Source organism: Fopius arisanus, unplaced genomic scaffold, assembly GCF_000806365.1.
Source record: "Fopius arisanus strain USDA-PBARC FA_bdor unplaced genomic scaffold, ASM80636v1 scaffold00005, whole genome shotgun sequence".
NCBI lineage: Eukaryota > Metazoa > Arthropoda > Insecta > Hymenoptera > Braconidae > Fopius > Fopius arisanus.
In genome coordinates this window covers 1-19,942 of record NW_011887744.1, presented here as the reverse complement: position 1 = coordinate 19,942, position 19,942 = coordinate 1, and the positions used below count along the sequence as shown (strand labels likewise).

Below are 19,942 nucleotides of genomic sequence, written 5' to 3'. Positions count from 1 at the left end.
GGAGTATTGAGTATACTGATATTTATCCTTCAAAATTTAATAAAAAAACTATATATCTATAAAATTTCGACTTTTTTGTATAATTGGTCTCTTGGGCTATAAATTTCGACATGGTTTCATGATTGTGTTGCTCTTACTAGTCAATGTATCTATGAAGAATATATGAAGAAGAGTTGTTGATTTTGTTTTTTAATTCGTCATGAAAATACTTTTGGGGGAGGGAGGAGGAGGAGGAGGAGGAGGAGGAGGGGTGTCGGTTTATTGATGGAGTTTACTGGGCAAGATTGAAGCAATTCCACCGGAGCTCCTTTGCGCCACCAACGATTTTTAATTCATCGATCGATAATGGATGCGTCGTCCATCTCTACTCTCCCCTGTTGGGATGATAAACGGGACTCACCATATACAATATTCGCCATGTGTTGCATCATAATGGATGCCAAAATTCGTTTAAACTTTTATAATTAGGAAGGGTTAATACTCCTTTATTTTGTCTATATATCTTTTTCCGGAAAGGCCTGCATGCTCGACTCGGCTTTTGGGTGGTATCCTGGGCACAGCTCCGATTTGAAATGCGTACAAGCCTTATGGCTTGCTGCACGATGTTCCTGTAGGACAATGTACATCTCTTATGTGTCCCCGGACATTTTCACATGAGCCACCGGTGCGACCCCATATCCCTTATCGTTGGTGGGAAAACGAATGACACCGATAACGCCAACACCGCCAAGAGCCAGTACCCACCCAGTATATGGTTCAAGCAGACCTCGAGGTATAATTATTGAATAGTCTAATCTAGAATCCATTAATTTCATTGTTTTCATTATCGTTCATGAAATCTAAAGAGATTTTGATCTCTGTGAGGAATTGGAAAAACTCAGCCTCTGGAATAATTAATATGCCATACAATTGGTCCACGCACATTATGTCTTCAGCAGTCGCCAAAGTATTCTCTCACGTACATAGAAGGGTTCGGCTCACTCATATAGCACTCATTCCAGAGGTAACATGTTACCACGAATATATACGGGTGTAATGGTAACATCGGTAAAGACGGGCTTCTCCCTGATGGCTTAAGAAGCTTAGTGATAGCAGAGGGAGCAGAGGGTGGATAACGAGATGTAGGCGAAACTGAGGTGAGTGGGGTGGTGGATTGGTGGATTGGTGGGGTGGTGGGGTAGTGGGTTAGAAAGAGGGAGATGGAAGAGCCGTGGAGCCGTGGAGCCGTGGAGACGTGGAGCCGTGGAGCCATGGAGCCATGGAGCCATGGAGCAGGAGAAAAGAGGGTGGGAGTTGGGGTCGTGTGTTGCGGGCTGCTGCGGCTCGGGCGCGACAGTCCTTCTACCGCCGTCGTATGGATCACTTGCGCCTCCTCGTTTTCCTCACCTCACCACTCTTCATTACTTCGTCATCACTCCGAGATTATTATTATTCCTTTATTTTTTCATTCTCCATTAAAATGACACGACTCAACGGTCCATCTTCCAAGCCTATGTGATTTTGTGAAGTGACGAGGATAACTAGAACGCAAAATTATCATTGAACTCGGAGTGAGTAAAGTTGTGATGTATTCTGTGCAATTGCAATCCCATTTTCAATTCTCTCTTTTTTTTTCAATCCAGAGGCGAAAAAAAATTGCCATTTTTTATGGAAATTCACAAGAGTTTAATAATTTCACTGACTAACCCCTATATATGCCCTTTCTCGCGGTTGGAATATACCTACCCCCCTCATCTAGTTGACCTTTTCATGATCGAAAAATAAAGCTCCAAATGAGTGGAGAAAAAAATAAACCCTGAAAATATTGAAAGACGTTGCGTGCACAGTGGTGGAATGACATTGGAACGACGGAAGAGAATGAGCTTGATTGAGCTGTGTAAAACAATAAATATACCAAAAGACTCTCGCATTAAATTCAGAGGGGATGGGGACAGCTTGTGGGCCGTGAGAATGATATTGTCGATGGAAACTAGGAGTGACAGGGACAGTGACCAGTAAAACACTTATGACTTGTGCGAGTCTGCAACTAATCCCTGAAAAAATCACCAGTCGATCTGACAAGTGAAACGAAGAGAGAAAGAGAGAGAGAGAGAGAATGCAATGTACCTAGTATCGGGTTGTTCACTTCATAATTACGAAGAAGACGACCAACCGCGTTGGTAAAATTCTATATTGCGGAAATGGTTGAGGGGCGGGATTATGGACTCGGTTAGTGGGCGGCGCAATGAAACTGGTTTGTTTTTTATGGAGAATTGATCGAGTACGAGATCTATTGAATCAGAAAAATCATTTCAAGTTGAATCATCATCAATCATCAATCATGAATTTTGTTTATAAAAAAAAAAGCATATTAAAGACAAAGTACGAGAGTATGAGAATTTAATTGTAACTTGCGGACACCATGAAATTCAAGTAATAGAGAACCCATTTCCAGAATATTTTCCTTTTTGGTTTGGGGAAATGGCATGGTAGCATTAATTATTGTTCATTTTTTCTTGAATATATTGCTTGAATTTTCCTATAAAAATATTAAAAGCATGAATCGTTGTTGTTCTTATAATAAAAAAATAATAAAGGGGGAAGGATCGCAGTTAGTATGCTGAAAAAGGACGGAACGTGATAACGAGCACAGCAATTAAACAGCACACTTGGTAACGAGCTGGAACGTGATTCGTACGGCAATCCCAGCGAGCCCACGGGTTTCCAGATACTCAAACTCCAGATATACATAAAATTGACACAATAATGCGTTTGAAACAATTACTATTATTGTCTCCCTTCTGCTACTTGTTCCCCTCTCATCTAGAAGAAAAATTTTTAACCACATATGCGTGTGCTAATTGCCATATAATGTGTTGGTAACTAATGATGACACAAATGGACTCGTCGTAATGAATTTTTAACTCCCTTCGGTACTCTCATTCGTTCCTCCAATCCGGTATTTTCAGGCGCATCGGTTAATACTTGATTATGCTTCCCATCAAGTATAGCGAGACCTGCTTCGGTCAGATATCAAACCTCCTTGTTTACATAATTCTGAATACATTTTTGAACATTATTATGCTTTCATTGTAATTTTTTACAATTTAAATTAGGGATTAAAATTAGGGGAAATTACACCTGATAGCACCTCAAACAATAATTATCAAACTTGTTTTGATTTTCAATTAAAACATGAATAACTCCATTCTGTACTCATTTCCATTCAATGCCTGCTTTAATTAATAAATAATGGAATACTTTAATGGAATACTGTTGAATTTCACCATCGAGCCTTATTACTAAACGAGTATAATTGTTTATTCTTTCAGGCAAAAATATATCATCAAAGTGGAGATAATGGAGTAAGAATTGGAAATAATAAAATAAAATAAAATCATTTGGATGAGATAAAAGTGTCTCCTCCACGAAATAGTTGACAACAAACTGGCATGTACTGTTTGAGTGTGGCATGCAGATGCGGCGGCGGTGGTACTGGGGACAATGACGTTGGTGCGAGATGAGACTGGAAGTGGGATACAACGGAAAAACGACAGGGAGAAGAAAACGAGGAAGCGGAGGAGGAAGAGGAGGGGGAGGAGAAAAGTGTGTGGGTGGTAGGGAGGAAGAAGCGCCACAGCCATGTCATGGGAGTCTGTCGCGTCCAAAGATTATCTCGGGTATATTTTCATATTTCTCTCTTTCTCTCTTTCTCTCTTTCTTTCAACCCTCCCATCACTAACTAAATCCAATTCACCAATTTATTTTACTTTCTGTTTATAGCTTGTTTATGTCATCCTTATTATTTCAAGGGAATTATGGTTTTCCGCCCTCAACATTCTATATGACAAATTTTATATTTTTTATTAAATATTTTTTACACAATGGAGGAGGAGTGAAATCATTTGAATACATAAATGTTCAGCATTTTTACAATGTAATTTCCTAGGTACATTTGTCGGATTGTAGTCTAGTCAATCTCACTGATGAAAGCATTGCATGTCTGAATTAACTAATCCAATATTTTTACTTTCATACCTTTTCTTAAAAAAATAAAAAAAGAAAAAAGAAAAAAAAAAGGTGTTTCCCTAGCCGGAGCTTCGTTGGCTCTGGCGGACAAGTAAAGTTTCCTATATTTTCATGTCACTGAAAGGGTCCTTAAACTCGCAAAAGCCAAAGAAAGACAGCCTCAGTTTTGGTATTGAAATGAGGATAGTGAGGATCTACAATGATGAAGTGAAAAGTACATTAGTAACATTTTCCCTAGAATTATCGCCTCTGAAAACATTTTTCGCGTAGATAGATTATCAGAGTTACGTACTCCGGGGAAAAAAAAATTCTCCATACATTGTTTACACTAATGAAAGAGTTTTTTTTTGTACTCAATTTTTGGAAGCTGCAGTAGTCATAGTCGCATTGCGGTGAAGGGGTAGTAGTAGTGCTTTCTAAGGCGTGTGATTCCATATCCTCAGCTACGCGTGGCTGGAATCCACGATGCTTGCCGCGGCTTTGCAAACTCCCTCTCTGGGCCACTGGCCAACAACCCTTTGTCTTCGGTGATTCCTTTCATCCTCCCTTTCTTCTTCTCTCTTCCTCTCCACCACATCATTCTACAGAATGACCTTTTAAAATTATGCTAATTCAATTTTCCGTCATTATTTATGAAATAAACCAAATTGCACTTATCCAATTCATTGAATGAACCATCATCAATCAGATTGGTTAAAATGTGTGCCCATATGTATATCTCTCCTCCCAATATACAATATTCAAATTTATAATTTTAACAGTTATCAATATTTATCCTAAGAAAACAAAATTTAATGATGAAACTTTTTCGAAGAGCTCAACTCGGAGACAATTTTTCACTATTTTAAAGCACCCATCCGTATAACCTCCAGTCATCACTCTCTATTTTTCCCATTTTTTTATTATTAAACAATCAAATGTTCTGATAATTCCGGACACTATGCATCAACATGTTGTACGAATCGTGTGCGGTGGAATTCTCATTTTCAGCTGAATATGATAGAACAGACGTGTGAATACAAAGGGTCACTCGAGAGATTGATTTGCCTCTGGGGGCTGTTGTACAACTGGTGAACGTCAATAACATAAATAATTACACCCGGATCGGAGCATTTGTTCTCACACGCTTACCACCCACACTAGGTACTGATCCTTGGTTTATCTTTTTCATTATCGCTCAGGGGCTCTGGAAGCCATCAATTGTCTGCTACCGCTCTTTTGGGAAGTCCGGACGGTTCAAGACATCCACTCGACGTCTACGAATTTGCCGAGGAGGATTACCGCTGCCAAAATGGCGATGGTGCCGTCGCTCAGTATCACAATACTCGATCTGGCATTGGAATTTGGGAGTGCCTCATGGGATGCCGACACAGGCTCGATCAGCAGCTGGCGAGAAGAAAGGTCAGCAATTGTCAATTATAGATGGAAAAGAGTCAATGGAAATATTCCTCTATTCTCGACTCTTCGAAAACTCCGAAAACTCAGGATCAAGCTTATTCAAACTTTCTATCGTGCAGACAAAAACAGTTATTCCATTTATCCGAAAAACAGGCAATTCAGATGAAAAGGATACATAATTTCTTTAACTCGACAATATTAAGCTCTCCATTTTCTCATTTAATTTCCCCACAATTCTTTAAATTTCCGCTTGAAAAAAATTTTAGCATTCTGTAAAACTTCAAGTTTTTCTACTATACTGCATCCTTGGATCTTTCCCGTTTATTTCTCTGAGGTAGCTTGTAGGAGTTGACAATAGTAAAAAAAAAAAAAAATCACCACCTACACAGAGGGCTTTTTATGAGGTGGATTCTTTGAGTTTTATTTTGTCACATTATGTAGATAGCAACAGTTGAGGAGGTAAAATAGAAAATCCTTAGGGGAAGAATGGAAACTGATGATTTAAGTTGAAATTACGATGAAGCCATATTTGTTATAATGCGATTTTTTTATAGATATATCATTGGGAGTAGAAATACAATGATTAGCCACGCTTAATTAGTCGCTCCTTGATGCTTAACAATCTTATTCTATCAACTTCATTATCACTACATAAATGGGACTATAAATCTATTCTAAAATCGAGGCTATGATTACAAAATCCATATACTCCTTATCGGAATATAGGAATATTCACTGAAAATTCAAACCGCAGGGTGATCCTCTGCTCTCGTTTCTTATTGCACGAGATCTACTGCGCACTCCGTGCGCCGAATTTGAATTTTGACTTCGGATTCGAGTTGACCAATAGGGAATCAGCCTTACGAGTTTCGACTCAGGCGAACTACATTTACCTATCTTTGCTTTCATGATAAGGACTCCAAGCATTTTTGTGAATAAATTTATTATTGCCATGCCACAAGTCGACGAGATTATCAATCTTTATCATATTGTTGGGAAACTTATTGAGGCAGTAGCTGATGGCATTGATTTTCGCTTAGTATGCCGGTGAGCCCCTCTACTCCCACGGGGTATGAAAATTTTTCCTGTGTTCTCCAGCCCAGTATTCAATTGAATTATTTTCCCGTATATTCTTCGAATGAATTAAATCCAATTCAATCCAGGTGGAGCCTCGATTTTTCTTATACTCCCGTAGACGCGTATAAATGTATAATAAAATACTGAATTTTTATTATTGTTATTTGTCTTTGACGTGTTTAACTCTGGAGTATCTGGTGATCTCTTTGTAACTCTCCTGTCCAACCCCTCGTTATGTATTTACTAAATGCCTCACGGCACGTGCCTCTACTCAAGCGCAACGTTCAAGGTTAAATCGATGAAACACCCTACTACTCAGCGGCTTGCTCTTGAGAAAATCACGTGGTGATTGCAAATTTCAAGCACTGTATTTTCATTTCTTCACTCGATCAATATACATTCACTCCACATAATCAAGTCTCGTTAATTTTCACGGGCCTCTATAAACCTCATTTAATCTGACGTTGAGCGTAAAAAGAAAGGCTAATCATTAATATTCTTTGCTAAACACTGGATATATTAAAACCCACATGCGTCGTTTATGCGGCACGTTATTCAAAGCGAAATACCTAAAAAAAAAAAAAATGTGCAAAGAGTAAGAAGTAATTCGACGAGTCGATATTAAATATTTTTAGAACGCCGATAAAGCCCGCTAGGCCCGCTAGTGTTCCACATTTGTCCATCAGTGGACAATAAATATTTACTCCTGTGTAACGCCCGTCAATACTTTTTTACTATGTTCCCGGCAACGTAATGATACTCAGTGAATTCAAGGGGAAAAATTAGGCGCACCAAGTTGACTTTTTTCCGAAACAATTTTTTCTTTGGCCGTATGACACCCACTATTTTTTGTCATAACAGCCGTAGTCAGCGTTTCGTGGACGCGAAGCACAGCGATGCAGCCGTAAAACACTGTCTTACAGCCGGAAGGACAAAAGCCTTTATTAACAATAATCGATTTTCCAATCGGAACTAAAACTGCGGAAAATTGTCCTAGTTGACGCTGTCAGGATAAACTTGGCATTTTTTAATATTTCCATGGTTTTTTTAAAATAAGATTATATCATAATCAGTTCGCCTACTGTGTGATTTCAACTATTCAGCAATTGTCCCATGTTTCTGTCTTGGAGGCGATCAGATTCACGTCGACTTGGCGCCATTTTTTCACAGAATTTTTTTGTGATTTTTTAAATTTACTCCTGTGTAACGCCCGTCAATTCTCCCAAGTTTTTTTCCCCTCTTCCTCTCCTTTTCAGACATTTTTTTCGCCGATTGGGGCAAGAAATTGAAGTGTATCTAGCACGAAACAACCGGAGCAATCCTTGATTTTCAGGTGGAACAGGGCTTGAAGCTGTACCGCGCTCACAAACAGCAGGCAGCGGTGAGAAAATGGCGAGGAGCCCTGAAATCCATAAGACATCGCGATGACAAGTTCACACTCCTCGGTTATCTCTATCAAGCCTATATGGACTGGGGAAAATATAGGTAAAAATTTTTATAATACGGACCAATGAGGAGTAGCTGAAAAATAATTCAGTGTCTTTCTCCCCAAAGTAAAAACGAAGGAAAAACTGTCGGAAACATGTGCTTTGCATAATTACTCCCTCACGACTCCCCACAATTGCCGTTGGTTGTGTCCATTAATCCCCCAAAATGTCCATCCATATCTGCATATCGATGAAGAAGTAGAAGAAGAAGAAAAAAAGAGGAATTGTGATGGAGTTGAGCTTCATTTCACCGCACCAATTCCGCGTATCCCGTGCGCCAAGTCGATCCCTTCCGCTCCACGGATTACGTCTCTCGTTCCGCACATGCATACATCCAATATCGATGCATATTTTAAAACTCACTCTCATCGCCAGCCTCTGATGCTGTATCAAGCTCAATATATCTCCTCATCCACCACTGTGGTACAATCGATTGGCCATTTTACCAGTAACTCCACTAACTAGGGGTCATTCAAAGTTTACCCACTCACTTCAGTTAAGGTTGTTCATCTGTATATTTATATTTTTACTAACCTCAGAGAAAATTAGCGTTTTCTTTTCTCCCCCAATTTTTTCCATTTCCCATGACTCCAAAGTCCTAACGCATGCTGATTTAATCCATAGCAATGGGAAATGAAACTCGTAAATAACCAGGATGATCAAGTACAAGATTTGTATTGTGCTTTCTGGGAATGCTTACACAACCCTTTAGGTATTATGTTCGGTAGATTCTATCGAAATATTCAAAATTCTCGGCACAGGTCAGTTTAGCTCCTCAACTAGCCACGAAAATCCCAGGCATTCCCAGTGAAGACGTGAAATTCCTAACAATTATTTGACGCAAGCATAAATTGTAGAGAAGAGAATTCATTGAAAAATATAATTGTACTACTCAATCATAATTTGGACAGGCAGATATCTCGAAGATATTTATTTTTATGTACATCTCAAGGAAATTGTAAAAGAAATGCGTCAACGGCACATGATAATATATTAAAAAAAAAAAAAAAATCAATAAAAAAAAGTGAATGCAATCAATACAAATCCAATCAGATTAATCACTTCCACCGACAAAGTGCAAACCCGGGCTGTTTAAAATTTATTTCTCAAATTTCACATGGCGTTGAATTTCATTATAGCGCAACTCCACTCATCCGCACACTCACACCATAAACCATAAACGCATAATTTATTCAAACCTACTTTGTATGACTGGTGGTGTAATAATCCGATCCTCGGAGTCCCCACAATCCGAATATCATAACTTGGGGCTTTTGTAGGGTAGCTCCTTTATAACGAGGCACAAGAGAATTATTGACACTCTACTGAGATGCAATTGTTGGTATTAGTATACCACAAACCACGTGACACTGAACTCTTTTTATCTCTTAATTTGTGCATTATAAATTCTCATTCGGTTGTGTTACCGTTCGCAGAGACAGTATAGATTACGCCCACAGACAATTGTGTATCTCCGAGGAGCTGGACTCACCGAATATGAGAGCAGAGGCATATTTGAATTTGGCTAGGGCGCACGAGAGGCTTGGGGCCCTTGATAGGGCACTTGCATATGCAAGGCACAGGTAAATAAATTCACTCAATGATAGATATTAAAATTAATTGGTTTTAATTTGCAATTAGTCTTTATAACGAGTGCGATCAGTGTGCCACTGCCGGATTGGTGCATTTGACTGTGGGTCGGGTTCACTTGGAGCTAGCTGGATTCTGCAAAGCGCTGGAAGCTTTTCAGAGAGCTCACAAAATTGCTCATTCAATTCATGATCCTTCATTGGAACTGCAGGTATACTCACATACCTTTCGATTCGCCACTTACTCTGTTCAACGGGAAACAGAAAGTAATGCAGTTTTGGTTCAAGGAAAAAATCACTAAATTCAAAGAATCCTGATTCCCAATCAGAAAACAATTGATGCTCATAAAATAGATGTTATCGTTAAAATGTAGGTCTACGTTGGTCTATCTGAGTTGTTTTGCCGCCTTCAAGATGCTGATAAGAGTGCAAGATACGCAGCGAAAGCCTATGATTTATCTCGGAGTTTGCAGCTCGGTGATTTGAACTCCAGGCATCATCGAGCTGCCCTACTGCAAATGGCAACTGCTCTCAGGAAAAAAGGAGAACTTGGCGATGCTCACGATTACTGCTCGGTACAGTCACCTACACCTGTTAGGAACCATTAGACACCCATTGAAATATTTGTTTCTTTTTTCAGGAAGCCACTAGATTATCTTTAGTTTCTGGTGATCAGGCGAGCTATGCCAGGAGTATCCGGATAATGGGTGACATTTACAGAAAAAAATCTGATATTAATGTACGTTGTTAATATAGCCGGCGATGAGGTTCATACTTTGCCTTAATAACTCACTCTGTCAATAGCAACATAATCTTTCCACTTTTATTTTCATGAAAAAAGGCAAAAAATACAAATTTGTTCTTTTATTTGACATTTTTCAGAAAGCATTTCGTCAGTACGAGAGCGCGATGGGCTCAGCGGCAGCGACAGGAGACCGATTGTGCCAAATGGAAGCAATGGATGGAGCTGCTAGATGCCTAGAAGCTCTTAGACTCCAGCACAAGATATGTAACTGCAGGCCGTTGGAGTTTAACACACGACTTCTCGAAGTTGCGAGTTCTGTTGGGGCCAAAGTAAGTGCCCACAATACAATTTATCGTGGCATGCCAATCAATCCCAAGTTTAATTATTATAGTATACAGTAAATAACTCGGATGAAGGTTTTGGCGAATTAGTTTTACTAGTAAGAGGGTGGAAATAATATGTGAGAGAAGAGGAAAAATGTGCCACGGCCAGAGAAAAAATTGCAAGGGTGTTATTTGGAGGTATTGCATATCCTCGCCAGCCACACCTTCAACTGTCGATAAGACAGGGCTGATTGTGAAAATCTCGTTAAATTACAATATATATATGTTGACTTAATTGCGTCACGTTCCAGTGCCACATTCATCTCCCTCTCGTCTCAATTCCATAGGGGCTAATATATTTCTCTTTCTTCCTTCTTTTTGTGTACACGCTAAGCTTTTAGTGAGAACGGTGAGGTGCCGACTATCACGAATCTACAGTTCTTTGGGGGATGAGGAACAAAAAGGTCATCACGAGAGAATCGCTGCTGCTACTGAAGAGGACTTGGAACTTCGATGCGGTGGTTGTAATGAGCCTTTTGGCTTAGAGGCTGACTCCCTTGAGGCATTGCCTTGCTCACATATACTTCATGCCAGGTATTGTATTTTTCCGCTTTTATCAGATCTACAATTTCACCTTTCAGGCCCAAATCATCGAATTCATTGTAATTTTGTCATTATCATTTTTGTTGCTCTGCGCTTTCCAGATGTGCTAACGACATATTGAAAAGACGCGACAAGAAGAAGAAACGTCTGTGCCCAGATTGCCATAAATCGGTGAGCTCTCGACTGTATTTACACTGCGAGGAGTCCCACGACTTGAATCAGAGTTCCTTGAGCTTGGCCTCGTTGCGTGCTAGTAGTCTAGCAACCCTGGACGATTGTCACGCCACGAGCAGTGTTTGAATAAAATGCAAGGTACAAAACAAACAGCGATACCATACGATTTAATGCAATTAATTGACTAAACTATCAACCACCGCGACGGACTCTAATCAATTGTTACTACACGTGATATAATCATTAGGCTCAGTTAATGAATAACAATGTATCAATTAGCGAGAATATTGACGAGTATTTTCGCATGATAAACAATGTTGTTATCGAAATATCGCACATAGAATTTTTTTTTCCCGATCAATGCTGATCAGTTTTAGAGCTTACTACCTAAACAAAAAGGAATTCAACGAATAATAACTCGTGAGATTTATCATCTTGATCAGATATATTTTCGTATATCTGCATGCACTAGCAATTTTACTCATCTCAGAGGAGTCTCTCGAGTCGAATAGAATCTCTGGCGTCACACTGACTAAACGATGAAATTGTCTACTTGAGAGATAACAAATTTTAACCATTGTTGATGGTATATTGATAATTGTTGAAGAATTATAGATTATCGTAGAACTAAGAGAGCAAATGCAAACTTGCACTTCCTAGATTCGAGAGCTATCTTTCCATTACGTTTGGAGTTTTCACTTATATTTTTATCTAGTCAATGAATAGTTGTAAAGGTGCTACTATGCAATACCAGGAATAATGGAGTTGACCCATTTTATGAGTTAGTAAGATATTTTTTAGAACAACTATTTGTCGTGCACAATGTGAAGAACCATCATTTTTTAATATTTTTATTATGATATCCTGCTTTTAATATTGTCATTCATCTTTATACGTGCCAAAAAATACTTCAAGTTGAATATGAAAATAACAATTAACTGAATCAATTAAGTATGAAAAACCTGCCATAATATTGATATTAGTTAGTATGAGGTAAATTCTTAGAAATCAGTATTTAAGTTTTTCTGAAATCAAACTACTTGATTCTATGTAATTATCAAGTGTAATTATCAAGGGCAAGTAATTTTTTAGTTTTGTGTAGTCGCACACTCACTGCCATTATTCATTTACCGGGAGGACAACAATTACCTTAAATTTCTTCTCAACTGCATACAATCACTTCATGATGAATTAATTAGTTTTGAATCATTTTTCAAAATTTTATTACAAGGCAACCGATTTTCTTCAAACATAATAGGGACATTAATTTATCAGTTGCTACTTATCATTGCACAACCCATTATACTGATGTTCTCCCAAAATTCAATTAGTTCCAGACCGATAAAACAAATTAAAAAATGAACTGTTGCATTTTTTAATTACTATTTAAGATGGTAGAAATGCCAGTGACATAATGAATGATGAGATTAGTTTAAAGCTCGCATGGAGCTGTGGCCACCCCCACCACCCCGACCCACGCTAATGGTTGTGACCTAGATTTCGCTCGTTTTAACCCTTCATCACATGCTCAATGAGCGCCGCACCGAGCCGCCGCTTTACTTTTCTCTCTTTTTTTTTTCTTTCTTTTTTTTTTTTTCTTCAATTATACAAAACTTTAAGCAGTAAGAAAATAGAAAATATTTCTTCGCTTCGTTTGTATATTCTGGAATGAGAAAATTATTGCGAACGCAAGCGAAAAAGGAAACACACACCCATGTATCACGGTCGGCCATATTTAGGTCATGGTCATTCGCGGAGGATGGGGTAAACGGGGTGCTCACAGCTTCATTCGAGCCTTAAATGTAGGCGCAACAATTAGGAATTGTGCACGAATAAACTAACAATTCAAAACGAAAACGAAGGCATTACTTAACGTTGAATTAGATGAATTTTATTACATTCGCATTCTTAATCGCGCAATTGATAAAAAGATACAAAAAATATTGAAGAAAATTGTTTTCTGTGGAAATTAACGCACAATCAGACAATGTCTGTAGACATGCACATTGCGCACTTGTATAAAACTGGTATATGCTCATGAACCGGCAGAGACAATTCAAGTGAAGAATTCTATTGTAAGACGCCCAATGTGTAAGTTCTTCACGATTTCCAATTAGGATATCATTAAGACAAACAGAAGATTGAAAAGAGAATATAAATAGAAAACACGGAGAAAAAAATGTTAGAAGAATATCATGAAAATGGCGTTGATGGGATGTAGAAAAGAATAGCATAAGTAAGCCAAGAGTGCGATAATTTTCAATTTTCCCAGGGTAATCATAGAACTTCAATTTCCTATTTTCGGAACCAAAATTCGATTTTTCCGTTTCCCTTCAGGTTAAAGCGCAGCGGAGATTCAATATAAAAATTAACACTGAGTAACAACAGTAAAAAGTTACAGAGAAACGATATAATCATCTCATAGTAACATGGAATATTTATTCTTCCCAACAGACTATTTGTGCAAAACAAAAAACCTAAACATCACCATGCAGTAGGGTAAAAATGACGTTGCAACTATGAAATAAAAAAATATATATATTTTGAATAATCATCCCTCGCTTCAGAATTACGTGAAATGTGATGTAATTTTTCCCCGATTTTTTTCTCCGTGAGAAATAATGACATCCAATGGACCGAGTACCTCAGATAAGAATAAATGTTATTGAAAAAAGAAAACAACAAAATATAAAATAATAAACACCAAACTGTTTGATGATTCCTTGAGTTAGTCCAATATTTATAATCCTATTGCATTCGGCGAATATTTTCTCGTTTAGAATGATTGAAAACTCTTTTGTAAATGGTCAGTTAAATAATATTGTTTCATTAAAAAATTACCAATGCAATTATATTGAAGGTGTTGATATGAAGAAATTGTTAACGAACTCTCGTAGGTGTTATCAGAATTTCAAAGTATAGAGAGGTCGTCACATCTTTAACAGAGTGTCATATTCAGGGAGACGAGATGGTAAGAGTGAGTACACATTGGCATTTTCATAATAGAGTGGGGCGGTTAAACTTGTTCCCCGAGTCTGTATGTGTGATAGCAAAGTTGTTTCCTTCAGTATAATTCGCTCTCGTTCAGTTGCCTCACCACCGGGTGTCAATGAAATTGTAGTGTAAGTTATTACTGATTAGCAATACATACACTGTACACTGGATAAGGTGTTTTTAAGAATTGGCCATTTGAATTTGTGAAAAGTTGCAAACGACCTTGCTCTTTTCGCTGAAAATATCCGACTACGTCATCAGGAACATTCATTGAAATGCTGACATGAGGATAAATTGCTCCATCGCTAATAATGATAATAAAGTACAAGACTTGAACATTTAACTCATAAAAATCATCAATAAAAAGCAAAAATCATCCATTGGAAAACGAGTAAGCTATGAACCTATGTAATGGTAAATCCGCAGAGCCCGGAGCTGAGCAACATTGATGCTGATCGTGTCTGGGAAAGGAACAACAATGCGAAAAATCAAATAGATAAGTTAAGCTACACTAACCCAATAACGAAAAATAGTGATTGTGAAATTAGCAAAATCAGTGACACTGCCACCAGTCAATCACCCATAGTCTCCTATAAAGACGATGGTAGCCATGGTGTACCATCTGCGCAGTGTAGTGACGTAGAAAATGACGTTGATTCTGTACAAATTGATGATTGCGAGGAGTTGGGCGGATGGATGACGAATTTACCAGTATCAAGTGTTGAACATGAAACAAGTAATGGACAAGTATTGCCGAGTCTCGATAAAACTACGTTCGGTCAAGTTTGTATTAGTAGCTCCAATCATGTGAGAGTGGGTAATACAACGCTCTACAAGGGGCCCGTTACAATAAAGCAATTTGTTTATGCCAACTCCGCATCACCGGAAAGTGGTGAATTGAGAAATGGCAAACGCTTGTCTGATGTTAATTGTAATGAAGGGAGCAATGTCACCAATAGTACAACTCCAATATTTCCACCGAGTCGCGAATACGATAAAGGTAATGCTTATTATATTGGCTCAAATTCAATTAGAATATATTACTGTAATTAAAAGTATTGACGATTTTTTAAAAATTTGTCTCTAATTGAAGTCATTACATTCTTCCATTATCTTTTGAGATCACTGGTACCGATAAGAATTCCCGAAGTGAAATTAGATCATGCTCATTCAATGACTCTGCCAATCATTAAAAAATCTTAATACTTAACATAATTTAAGAAATTTCAAATCTTTCACTACATTAGATCGAAAATTTACTTGGTCTGGGGTGAGGATACTGAAAGCATAATGTCGTTGGATGTTCTAAAATCTTGTGGTTAGTCTCATATCCTTGATCACTATTCATCCAAGTTATGAATTTAAATTAATTATCCGAGTGTTCCTATTTAGTGATAAAATGGTTGTGGACGTGGAGATGTGCTGCCCTTCTAAGTGTCTTGGCACTCATTCTTGTGACAGTTATCGTTGTAGTATCTGTAATGCAGACGAGGTATGAGGCTTTATCACCACTGGGACCAGCCCTTGATCCTAACGGTAAGAATATACTTTTTACCAATTGTTATGAGTCTGCACTGGATTCCTTATAAAAATAATTTCATTGTGTGTTTTATGTTGTTTCATAAAAGCAAGATGTAATGTTTTATTTTCAAGTAATGACATTTGTTCATATACCCTTTACAGATGGTGGATGAAAAACAATTTTCACAGATATGTGATAAAAGATTGTAATAATAGTTATATTAAACATTTATTCATTTTTCTTTTATATAGATATCGTAACAGAGGAAGTTAAATTTGTGAAACGCATCGATTGGGGCGCACAACCTCCAACCATCCCAGCTACTCCACTACAAATTCTTCCTGCACCATACGTCATAATCAGTCACACAGCATCCGAGATGTGCTCAACACAAGCCGAATGCTCTCAGCGTGTCAGAATGGCGCAGACAATACATATCGAATGGAATAAGTGGGACGATATAGGATACAACTTTCTGGTGGGTGGGGATGGACTGGCGTATGTGGGGCGAGGATGGGACGTTGAGGGTGCACATACCTACAATTATAATAAAAAGAGCATTGGCATTAGTTGTATTGGCACATTCAATACCGAGAAACCAAACAAACGTCAGCTCGTTGCACTTGCCCGGGTCATTGATGTTGGTGTGAAAAATGGAAAAATTGCGAAAGATTACAAGCTACTGGGGCATCGACAATTTACACCAACACTTAGTCCTGGGGATGCGCTTTATCAAATTATTCAAAAGTGGGATCACTGGGTCGCAAAACCATAGGATACTTACATCACTAAATATTCAATAAAATTGAATTCGTAATTTTATGCCAATTTTCAGCGTTTTCATTGTGATCATAACGTAATTGTCAAATTGGTGTTGAGTTGAGTTTCAATGTAATCAGTATGTGATGATGGTTTTTTTTTTTTTAGAAAAAAAAAAACACGTACCAAGCGATACCAATTGGTATTCCCTCCTCAATTTATTGATCAGATTATATTGAGGCTATTCTCTGTGTTCCACTGCAATTTTCCTTTTCTTTTCAAAATGTTTAATACGATTTTCCAAACTTTCTAAAATTCCAAATTGATATGTTAATTCTGAAACAATTATGCCGTGGAATACAAAAGACTTGGGGCCTATTTTCAAGACTAATGTTATAAGAATGAAGTTTTCAACATACCACAAGTTATTCTTTCCATCAGTGGCTGATAAATTTTAGATTGAACACCTTGGATTAGGCCTTCGTTTTGGAAGCTCAGACTCTCTTCACTTTTAACGCGATCCTCCAGGTCTTCAAGCATACTCCTAACCATGGCAGCCCTGTTGAATCAAAAATTCACGAGTGAAACTTTATTCCGTCTTCAATGAATAAATTACAAAATCGAACAAGTAGGTCTTACTTCACAGCATTAAACGTCCAATCCTTTTGCAGAGTTTTAATTGTTAAAAGCAATTCTTCATCGTCATAAAACCATTCTACGTCATCATAATCGCAGTGGAATAAGTTCAGGGGGACTTCATGGGCTAGACTGTACTGGGGTTTTCGAGGGCAGACCTCAATGTCAAATAGGTCCAGAAATATTTCTGGCTTCTCTTTTCCCTGCCCTACGAGTAATAATATCCCCATTATGCATCTAATCTGGTGCCAGAGGAAGGCTTGGCTTTTGATGAGAAGATGACACATATTGTACCCTAAAAGATGCATTATATTATTGTTAAATAAACATTGATTATTATTATTATTATTTTTAGTTATATATGATGATTGAATTTTCTTACCTGATCTCTCAGAATTTTCATCATCATGGCAGATGATTCTAGCATCTTGAATAGTTCTAGCAAATGTGACAACTCCATTGGCGACATCCATCTTGCAAATATTCCTGAAATCGTGGTGGCCAACTAGGTAACTAGCTGCTTTATTCATACCATCAATATCAAGATTTCCTTTAGGGAAAAAATATTTGTAACTTCTGCTTTTGCAGTCGAAACGAGCAGAGTAGTTGTCTCCCACTGGAGCCCATGCTATGCACTTGATATCTTTCGGAAGAATCCTATTTAACATCTTGCAGTACGACAATTCTTTATGGAACCCCTTTTGATCGCTAGGAATTAATTTACTTCGGACGTTTAGGGAGATCACTTGAGAAAATGCACTCACACCTTTATCAGTTCTTCCACACCTGTGATAATTAGAGCTTTTACGGTTTTCTACCAAACAAGATTTTCTCAATGCCTCGAAAATGTGATGTTCTATTGTGTTAGTTGTATCTTCCTGTTCCACGAATCCATGATAATTCCATCCGAGATAGTAGAATTTCAGGAGAATATGTCTTTTGGGGCACCTGGAATTTCAAAGATTTATTGGTGGAAAAGGTTTTAGGTATATCCTCCATCAAAATATGTCAATAATGAAAAAAAAAAGTCAGTCCTTTTCAATCTTAATACAAAGAGAAACACAATTTCACCAGTTGCCGATGTTAGATGAAACATTTTGTTTTACAAAGGTGTTAAAAGTTGATGCCAACATTTTTTTTCATACGATGATTTTACTAGCCATAAAAAATATCGTGAACTATTGTGACTCTTTGGTGGTGCTCCTCAGGGGTTGCTCTCAATAATGGAGAATTAATTTCGATGGAGGTTTAGCAGAAATAATTACCGTACAAAGTCAAAAGGCTTTCCGGATTGATTTGATCCAGATTTTCCATGCGTCTTGTCAGAGTTTCTCATGATATTTTTCAATTGAAATGTGTGGGCCTCCAACTGTAATATTCTGTCAATTAAATCCTTGATAATCGACGAAAAACGAAGTATTTCATTAGTTCAATTGTTGTGTTGAGTATTTGATTCTGGATAGAGAATTTATTAACCTTACTTTTTTATCGAGAAGCTGCAAATTCTCTCTGCAAGATTGGTTTTTGAAATGTTTAACTCGCTTCACTGAGATTTCCTCCATAATGATATTTTAAGTATTGTGAAATTTAATGACTGAAAGAAACAGGTAAATAAACAGGTAAAATAATCAGGCAAAATTCTGCGTGTATCGTTTTTTTTTCCTTACATACATAGAGGAGAACATAATGGCTTCAAATGAAAAATCCAATTGGTGAAAGTCGAAAGAAATAAAAATGGCGGCTGCGAGAGTAACCAATCAGGGCAGCGAGCAAAGAGGATTGACTAAAGTACAGGCTCAGATCTGGGCGTTTGAGTGACCTCAAAGGCATTGTAGTACCTCACCCCACGGGAGAGAGGTCGTTACACGCAATTGTGAGGTGTCTGCCTGTCAGCCGACTCGTTAACTGCCTCAGTAGTAGCCCCGCTGTCAGAAGGACTAGTCGATAGGGTGAATTTCATTTTCTGCGTTACGAAATTCGTATTCACGGAAATTTTAGAATTTTATGGAGTAACCATTCAAGCAATAATGAAAATTCCAGGAAAAGATGAACGGATCTGAGTTACGGAGCGCCCAGCGATTCATAATAGAAGTGAGTTAGCCCTCGGGGCGTGATTTTTAATTTTTTTCACTTTTTGACCAAATGGCACTTGGAAAATTTCAAAAAAAAATTCACCATTCACGAAATTAATACTCTCCACTGACCAATTCGAACCCAAAAAATATCCACCAGGATCACACTGATCTCTTGCTAAAAACCCTGAAATTCCCACAACACGACACCGACCCACACTCACGATCTTTTTCCCCGGATATCAACATAGTCCACTAATGATTTTCGGTTTTCACGAAGCAATATTGCACCAAAAACAATGTCGTTATCAATCGAGGATGTTATTAATACTACGTCGTATCCACTCCCCCACAAAAAACCGGGAAAAAGTCTATTTTTCTCACGATTTGCCGCCTAATAAAATGGCGGGATCCGGAAATTTTGGCGGTTTAGCAAACACGTTAGAAATTCTTTGTTGCCGGTCCCGCGTCGTTCTTAACAGACGAAGGCGCATTCGCTTGGAGTGTCTGCGCATGGCAATGCCCGTAGCCTCTTGTGCGCATGCGTGGGGTCTC

General features: G+C 38.1%; 3 protein-coding genes across 5 annotated transcripts; 2 read left to right on the top strand and 1 right to left on the bottom strand.

Annotated features, from left to right (window-relative positions):
• Positions 1-1,350: 1,350 nt before the first annotated feature.
• On the top strand, positions 1,351-14,324 carry LOC105273238 (43 kDa receptor-associated protein of the synapse homolog). Of its 2 annotated transcripts, XM_011315545.1 has the most exons (12): positions 1,351-1,550; positions 3,312-3,344; positions 3,458-3,659; positions 5,190-5,409; positions 7,817-7,968; positions 9,407-9,553; positions 9,612-9,771; positions 9,934-10,134; positions 10,200-10,298; positions 10,442-10,633; positions 11,022-11,221; positions 11,332-14,324. In XM_011315545.1, exons 3-12 carry the CDS (start codon positions 3,622-3,624, stop codon positions 11,528-11,530), a joined length of 1,608 nt encoding a protein of 535 aa, XP_011313847.1. In that variant the 5' UTR covers positions 1,351-1,550; positions 3,312-3,344; positions 3,458-3,621; the 3' UTR covers positions 11,531-14,324. The 2 variants fall into 2 exon arrangements, with proteins under 2 accessions (XP_011313847.1, XP_011313846.1); XM_011315544.1 differs by having other exon boundaries at positions 3,312-3,659.
• A 141-nt stretch (positions 14,325-14,465) lies between these two features.
• On the top strand, positions 14,466-15,881 carry LOC105273236 (uncharacterized). The gene is made up of 3 exons (XM_011315541.1): positions 14,466-15,398; positions 15,646-15,716; positions 15,791-15,881. The coding sequence occupies exons 1-2, from the start codon at positions 14,810-14,812 to the stop codon at positions 15,687-15,689; spliced, it is 633 nt and encodes a 210-aa protein (XP_011313843.1). The 5' UTR covers positions 14,466-14,809; the 3' UTR covers positions 15,690-15,716; positions 15,791-15,881.
• Positions 15,882-16,209: 328 nt separating this feature from the next.
• LOC105273237 (tRNA pseudouridine(38/39) synthase) lies at positions 16,210-18,976 on the bottom strand. Of its 2 annotated transcripts, none has more exons than XM_011315543.1 (6): positions 18,797-18,888; positions 18,586-18,684; positions 17,698-18,263; positions 17,319-17,610; positions 17,099-17,238; positions 16,210-16,457 (listed from the first exon to the last, which is right to left on the bottom strand). In XM_011315543.1, exons 2-6 carry the CDS (start codon positions 18,627-18,629, stop codon positions 16,306-16,308), a joined length of 1,194 nt encoding a protein of 397 aa, XP_011313845.1. In that variant the 5' UTR covers positions 18,630-18,684; positions 18,797-18,888; the 3' UTR covers positions 16,210-16,305. The 2 variants fall into 2 exon arrangements, with proteins under 2 accessions (XP_011313845.1, XP_011313844.1); XM_011315542.1 differs by lacking the exon at positions 16,210-16,457 and adding an exon at positions 16,693-16,988 and having other exon boundaries at positions 18,581-18,708; positions 18,797-18,976.
• Positions 18,977-19,942: the final 966 nt, after the last annotated feature.